This window comes from Mandrillus leucophaeus, unplaced genomic scaffold (genome assembly GCF_000951045.1).
Source record: "Mandrillus leucophaeus isolate KB7577 unplaced genomic scaffold, Mleu.le_1.0 Scaffold374, whole genome shotgun sequence".
NCBI classification, from domain to species: domain Eukaryota; kingdom Metazoa; phylum Chordata; class Mammalia; order Primates; family Cercopithecidae; genus Mandrillus; species Mandrillus leucophaeus.
The window spans coordinates 671,191-679,320 of NW_012103965.1; the positions used below are offsets into that span (position 1 = coordinate 671,191).

The 8,130-nt window shown below is 42.0% G+C and overlaps 1 protein-coding gene across 4 annotated transcripts in view; it reads left to right on the top strand.

Annotated features, from left to right (window-relative positions):
* Window positions 1-8,130, top strand: part of ACACA (acetyl-CoA carboxylase alpha) — a 355,889-nt gene that overhangs the window by 134,955 nt on the left and 212,804 nt on the right. Inside the window, exon 1 of one of the 4 annotated variants that reach the window (XM_011990220.1) lies at window positions 1,759-2,719. The exons of the other annotated variants lie outside the window; for them this stretch is intronic. Coding sequence (XP_011845610.1) covers window positions 2,667-2,719 — 53 coding nt within the window. The 5' untranslated portion in view covers window positions 1,759-2,666. Of the gene's footprint in view, window positions 1-1,758; window positions 2,720-8,130 lie in introns of those variants that run through there. 4 annotated transcript variants of the gene reach the window in all.

The window sequence follows — 8,130 nt, forward strand, 5'->3', positions numbered from 1 at the left end:
AAAAAAAAAAAAAAAAAAAAAGAGAAATTAAATAAAATCTAAATAAATGGAGAGGCAGTCCATGTTCATGGATTAGAAGACTCAGTATTGTCAAGACAGCAGTTCTTAAATTGATCTGTAAATTCACAGTCCATATCACATTTCCAGCAGCCTTTCTTTTTCTTTCTAGAATTTGACAAGCTGATCCTAAAATGTACATGGAAACAAAGGACCTAGAATAGCCAAAACACTTTAAAAGGGAGGGTGAAGTTGGAGGTCTTCATACTACCTGATCTCAAAACCTACTATAAAGTCACAGTTATCAAGACTATGTGGCATTGCTTCAAGGCTAGGCATATAGGTCAATGGATCAGAATTTAGAATCCACAAAGAAACCTTTAACTATATGGCCACTTGATTTTTTGACAGAGACACATCCTTGATCCAAAATTTCTCTGCTTGTGAGAGCCTCAGCGTAAAACAGTCTCTCACAGTGTGTGCTGCAGTATAAATTCAGACTGCGTTGCAGTCAAGCTAGCGAATGCATCACTGTCTGCCGGGTAAACTGCTACGTCATCCTTGGTGTTTGGCATGTTACAATGCTGGGATCAGTGTGGGCTTCTAGTTGGATTTTGTGCCAGGTATGTGTCTATGTTGGACACTGTTCATGGTAGATTAAAATGGGGATGCTTTAAATTTGGAGAAATGAATGTGGCTTTTTATTTCTTGTATTCTAGTATTAAAGAAAGATTGTGAGCAGCAGCGTCCATAAAAGATGTATATAGATCTCTAGCTTTGCTTTTGGACCTGGGTATGCTATGTTAGTGTTTGGCTGTTGTAGAAAGATCTCTTTGATGAAAGAAAGTGTAAACTCGATTACCGAGTGTGCCTCTTTAGTATATTTTTCTGATATAGTTGAGTGCAAAATAGTCTGCCCTATTTTACATTTAGTGCCTTATTTGCATTTTTGAATGTTGAACTTGTATAACAAGTTTGTTTTGTAGACACTTAGGTGTGTGTAAAATTGAGCAGCTTCTCATCTGTGGCTACTGAACTGTCCTGAACAAAGGCTGCAGTGCTCTATTTTTGAGACAGGTTATTCTGAAGAGACATAAAGATAGAAGGGCTCCTCTGTGTCAGCATGGTTCTTTAAAGGGAAAGTAAACTGGACTAACTTAATGAGCACTGGCACATTGTGGAAGGGATGATGCAAAGTCCAGAACAGAGAACAACCAGGACTTCCCTTTTTTTTTTATTATAGCTGGTTGTCATGTTGGGTGGCCTAATTGAGTTTCTTGCAAATTTGGGCAACCTGAGTCTTTACAACTTAAGTTGCCTGAATGTCCTTCAGATCAATGTTTGTTTGTTGTAATCATTTATCTTTTATCTGATTATTTAACTTCTATGTTTCAGGTCATTTGTGTAGTTCTATTTTCAAAGGTTTTCCTGAAAGCTTAATGTATTCTCAGCATGGTTGGCATCAGATTGTCAACTATTTCTATCCAGCATTTTGATGGGAATAAATTTTTTATGGTTCACGATTCAGGTTAGATTTGGTGTACAGGCCTGAGGACTTGCCTCAGGAAGTTGTCATTCTATAGATTCTAAGCCTTTAGGGTCTTTTACTATTGATTTTTCTCCTAATACACAGAATATCATGAGCATCTACTTAAGTAAAGGCTAAAAACAGGAAGATATTACAATATAACATTCAGCTAGTGTTTATTTCTGTCAGAGATCTGTGGCAAATTTGCTTTCATAGTAATATATGTGTCTTAGTAAGTAGTCTATCTAGGCAGGATTTTTTCTTCCTTGCTTAAGGGGGTTAGACCTCCAAAATATTTGTCAGGGTCCCTTTTCCTTTTAAGGATTTAACCCATATCTTTTCTGTATGCCTTTTGTACCAGCTCCGTTCTTATTCTCAAGCTTTGATGCATAAAACCTTAGTTTAGGTGTCTGTATGTACCACTACTTTGGCCTGAAAATTAGAATCATGGCTCACACTTGATTCTAGTAGTGGCGTGTTTCCTTTCTATTTGATTTCTTTCTCAGCTGACCTGCTTTTCCCCACCGTGCAGTCTGATAATTGGTATTATTTGCTTTGATTGGATCTCAGAAATTACCTCTTTAGACCAAGCTGTCCTTCTCCATCTGGATTTCATGTGCCCATTATTTTCTTGGCTTAATTGTCCTTGTAAACTTCATCTTTTTGCCCTGGGCTTTCCCTGTCATGTGCTCCCGGCAGCCAGGAGAGGCATTGGAGCTTTTCTCCGTTGACTGTCAGAAGAAAGTGACTGTTGTCGAAACATGTTTGCTGCAACTGAAGGAGAGCTGCTAAGATCTACTTTCTAGTTACACAAGCTTTTATATTTCTCCCTGGCGCCTCTCAGTTCCCTTGGGAAATCAACTAATTCTGTGTGTAAGCTAAGCGTGTGGAGGAGAGAAGATGCAAAAAGGAAGAAAGGTGGGGAAAGAAGGAAATTGGGAACAAATTAGACAAAAAGACTATAGTTTGAGGCCATCAGGAGTATTCTAGTCTGACTGAACCCAGGCCAAGAAGTAGGCAGAAGGCACAGTATCTCTTGTCCTCCTGGGTTTTAAGCAGCTGCAACAGAAGGAGGAACTGCGGCTTGTGTTTACAAGGCCGAAATCTGAAGAAAAAGCTTCCATTCCTTTGCCATCTTGATATGGAGGGTTCTCCAGAGGAAAATAAGGAAATGAGATATTACATGCTTCAAAGGTAAGTGTTAGGCTACCACATTTGGGTAATATGTATATCTTTAAAAAAACAGTAAAGTACTGACAGCTAAGCCCTGAAATTTTTTTTCTATCTTTAAAAAATGAAGGCTTTTTTTTTTTTTAAGAAAATGAATAAAAATGGGCACATTGGCTCCTGAATTTCTAAACCTTTATTTTACATTGAGAATTTGAATAAAAGATCCCTGAGCCCATGTGTGATATTATAGCTATGTTGAAAACAAGCACCCCATGTGGACCTTGCTGTGCTATTATTTCCTGAAGGGAACCTCAGATGTATCAAATTTACTCCCTGGGTTTGGCTAGTATTTCCAGTAAAGTCTCTTCAACTGTTGGAAAGGAAGGATATTGTATAGTTTTGCAGAAAACTTTTTAGAATGTGTATCTGGGGCTAGGAAAGGTGCCTGCTGTAATTTTTCTGACATGTAGTCAGACAGAGTTGTTCAGGATGCCGAACTCCTTCACTTTGGGACCTTTCTTCTTGCCGTTAGAATTCAGGCTGAAGAGGAAATGAATCAGGCCTTCTTCAGGCCTCTTGCAGGTCTGCACCTCCCTGCAGAGAACTGACATAAAAGACTTGAATGATTTGCTTGTGCAGTGCTTGTACAGTGGTGCAGTCATAGCTCACAGTAGCCTTGAACTCCTGGGCTCAAGTGATCTTCCCACCTCCAGCCTCCTGGGGTAGCTGGAACTGCAGGCATGCACCACCATGCCTGGCTAATTTTTTTCTTTTTTTTGGTAAAGATGGGATCTCACTGTGTTGCCCAGGCTGGTCTCAAACTCCTGTACTCAAGCAATTCTCCCACTTTGGCCTCCACAAGTGTTGGTATTATAGTCATGAGCCACTGTACCTGGCCTCCCTCCATTATCTTTTTTGTTTGCTTATTTTTATAAAGTAGAGTTTTTATTTTGAAGAAAATTACTGAGAGTTAAACTAAGGCAAAAACAGAAAATAAACAAAAAACACTGAGTTCGCAAAATCAATCTTTCTTTTTTTTTTTGAGGCGGAGTCTCGCTCTGTCGCCCAGGCTGGAGAGCAGTGGCCAGATCTCAGCTCACTGCAAGCTCCGCCTCCCAGGTTTACGCCATTCTCCTGCCTCAGCCTCCAGAGTAGCTGGGACTACAGGCGCCCGCCACCTCGCCCGGCTAGTTTTTTGTATTTTTTAGTAGAGACCGGGTTTCACCGTGTTAGCCAGGATGGTCTCGATCTCCTGACCTCGTGATCCGCCCGTCTCGGCCTCCCAAAGTGCTGGGATTACAGGCTTGAGCCACTGCGCCTGGCCAGGCAAAATCTTTCTTAACATCCTTTCCTTTCCCCCAGCTGGCTCTGTAATTGCCCCTTTTTCTTTTTTACCACTTCTTTTACCCTTTGAGGGGATAACTAAGCAAAACTTCCACTGAGAGGCAAAGAGGTAAAAAAGTAACTACAATATAGCTGGGTGTAGTGGCATGAGCCTGTAGTACCAGCCACTCTGCAGGCTGAGGCCAGAGGATTGCTTGAGCCCAGGAATTTGAGGTTGCAGGGAGATATATTCCTGCCACTGCACTGCAGCCTGGTCAACAGTGAGAATCCATCTCTAAAAATTTTTTTTTCAAAGTAACTGAGATATTATATATTATATATAATCTATGTTGTGTAAATATATATAATCAAAAATTTTATGTATATACATGTATAAATATATATTTCAAAAATGTATATATAGGCTGTACATGGTGGTGGCTCATGCCTGTAATCCCATTACTTTTCGAGGCCAAGGCGGGTGGATCACTTGAGGTCACAAGTTCAAGACCAGCCTGGCCAACATGGTGAAACCCCGTCTCTACTAAAACTACAAAAATTAGCTGGGCATGGTGGCGGGCGCCTGTAGTCTCATCTACTTGGGAGGCCGAGGCAGGAGAATTGCTTGATTCGCAGTGAGCAGAGATCACGCCGTGACACTCTAGTGTGGACAACAAGAGCGAAACTCTGTCTCAGAAAAAAAAAGTATATATACATGTATATCTATACACACACACATATATACATATATATACACACACATGCACATGTGTGTGGTTGTTGTGGGGTTTTTTTCCCTTTTGAGACGGAGTTTCACTTTTGTTGCCCAGGCTGGAGTGCGATGGCGCGATCTTGGCTCACTGCAACCTCTGCCCGGGTTCAAGTGATTCTCCTGCCTTAGTCTCCTGAGTAGCTGGGATTACAGGCATGCACCATCATGCCCTGCTAATTTTGTACTTTTCGTAGAGACGGGCTTTCTCCATGTTGGTCAGGCTGGTCTCGAACTCCCAACTTCAGGTGATCCGCCCGCCTCGGCCTCTCGAAGTGCTGGGATTACAGGTGTGAGCCACTGTGCCCGGCCTTAAATGTGTTTTATATATAACATTGTTTTTATATAAAACCTCATGCCTATACATATAGAAATAAAACGTGCATATATATAAGTATATATTAATATATAGTGTCTGAATGTGTCTTTGCCAAAATTTATATGTTGAGGCTGGGCGTGGTGGCTCACATCTGTAACCTCAGCACTTTGGGAGGCCAAGGCGGGCAGATCACCTGAGGCCAGGAGTTCAAGACCAGCCTGGGCAACATGGCAAAACTCCATCTCTACCAAAAATACAAAAAGTAGCCAGGCGTGGTGGCGGGATCCTGTAATCCTGGCTACTCAGGTGGTTGAGGCATGAGAATTGCTTGAACCTGGGAGATGGAGGTTGTACTGAGCTGAGATCGTGCTGCTGCTCTCTAGCCTGGGCTGCAGAGAGAGACTGTCTCACACACACACAAAATGTATATGTTGAAATCTAATTACCACTATGTCAAGAAGTGGGGCCTTTGGGAGTTGAGTAGATCATGGGGCAGAGCTCATGAATGGGATTAGTGCCCTTATAAAATAGGCTCCAAAGATCTGCCTTCTCCCTTCCACTCTGTGAGGACACAGTGAGAGTCACGCAAGTGAGTAGGACCTGGAGGCAGGGAACCCAAGAACTTCCTAGAACTAAATCAAATGGAAACAAACACTTCAGCTATGACAGGAAACATCCTCTTCATTTACATAGGATGTACACTGAATAAATGACTTTGTAACTTTACTTCATCATCTTCATTTACATAGGGTGTACACCAAGTAACAATGGAATTCTCTAGAGGGTACATAAACCCCAGAAAATTCTGTAACCAGACCATTGAGCTGCTTGCTTGGGTCAGCTCCCAACCTGTAGAGTGTGCTTTCGTTTTCCTTTTTCCTTTTTTTTTTTTTTTTTAATTTCAATATTTTGATTTTGTGAAATGGAGTCTCACTCTGTAGCCCAGGCTGGAGTGCAGTGGTGCGATCTTGACTCCCTGAAACCTCTGCCTCCTGGGTTCAAGCAGTTCTCATGCCTCAGCCTCCCGAGTAGCTGGGATTACAGGCGCCCATCACCACTGGTGGCTGGTACTTTTTTTTTTTTTTTTTGAGACAGAGTCTCGCTCTTTCTCGCCCAGGCTGGAGTGCGGTGGTGCGATGTCGGCTTACTGCAACCTCCACCTCCCGGATTCATGCCATTCTCCTGCCTCAGCCTCCTGAGTAGCTGGGACTATAGGCGCCCGCCACCATGCCCAGCTAATTTTTGTATTTTTTAGTAGAGACAGGGTTTCACTGTGTTAGCCAGGGTGGTCTCGATCTCCTGACCTTGGGATCTGCCCGCCTCAGCCTCCCAAAGTGTCGGGATTATAGGCATGAGCCACCGTGCGCGGCCTAATTTTTGTATTTTTATTAGAGATGACGTTTGACCATGTTGGCTAGGCTGGTCTCGAACTCCTGACCTCATATTATCCCCCCCGCCCCCACCTCCCAAAGTGCTGGGATTATAGGCGTGAGCCACTGAGCCTGGCCGTGCGCTTTCATTTTCAGTAAGTCTCTGCTTTGGTTGCTTTATTCTTTCCCTGCTTTGTGCGTTTTGTTCAATTCTTTGTTCAAAACATCAAGAACCTGTACACCCTCCACCGGTAATATAATTTGGCAAGCCAGCTAGGAGGTAATCCCAAAATTTGGGGTTTATTTTTCTCCTTTGTTTTTCCTGCTCCATACAGGGGAATGTCTCTCTCTCTCTCTCTTTTCCTTTACAACTTTGGACCCTTCTTGGGCAGCACCTAAACACAGAGGCAACTACAGATTTCTGCCTGGGGCCACTCTGAAGGACTGCTTTCTGTCTTTTCCAGTTGTGGTCCCTGATCCCTATGTGTGGCAAAGCTTGGGGCAGGCTGGCATTTGTTTCAGGTGACTTAAACCTTGTTTTCTCATGCTAAATTCTTCCCTTCCCCTACTCTACTGGCTAAGGACAAAAGAGACCCACCCAGCCTCCAGTTCCTATCATTACAGTTCATGGCTATCACTCTAGTGGAACACGAAGCATGGGAAAGTGTGGCCTTATCAAATTTTAAGGATGCTAGAAGTTGAGGCCTTCATCCAGGGACAAAAGGAAACCTCATAGTAGACCATCGCCTCTGAAGGGAAAACATGCTAAGCGGCACCAGTGCCCACCTAAGGTCAGAAACATCTGATACTCTAAGACTGGACCCCAAAGGAGAATGGCCCAGGGATCCTCCAGACCTCAACTTCTCCAAGGGGGACACCCTTGGCAGAGTTCTGAGGTCTAGTATTAAGCCCTCAGAATTTTCTCTAACAGTTCCAATACTGTTTGGCCCCAATATTGTTTGGAATCTGGAGCTTGCTGTTGAATAGGAAAGTGGGATGGAGTTGCATGTATCAAACTGCCGTCGAAAATGCTTTATCTGAAATTTTGGTTCACAGCCTTCATTGGATTATCTATTGGCGCAAACAAAGTAAAACCCCCCAAGCTTGTACTGCTATCTCATGGTTAAGATTCCAAGTTAAAAGCTATTGAATCTTCGTTTGTGTGCGTCTATACATGTGTAGATGTGTTTATTTGTGTGCACACTTATTGTTACATGTTGTGTCTACCAAATTGGCTTATAAATAAAAGAACACTTATAAATTAAATAAGTCTAAGCAATTTTCAAGTTCACGTGACTTAAGTATAACTTTACTAAACAAGCTAGCTTTAAAATTATTAGTAAAATAAAACTAGAAATGTCTTCAGAATTGTCAGAATACATTTTTGTCTGGATTTTATATTTGTCTCTGCTAAATATTTTGAGATGTCAATGTTTGGCATAGAAGGTTATAAAGCTACTAACTCAGCCCAAACAAAATGATATTGGTTTTTGTGCCTTTTGTTTTCCAACAAATGAGAGTAACTTAATGCTGTTAGCTAAGTCTTCTGAGTTATTGGCAAAAAAAAAAAAAAAAAAAAAAAAACCCAATGTATTTAACTTTAAGGCTGTTACTTAGGTTTAGGTGAGCACCTTATGTTCACTGGCTATTAAAA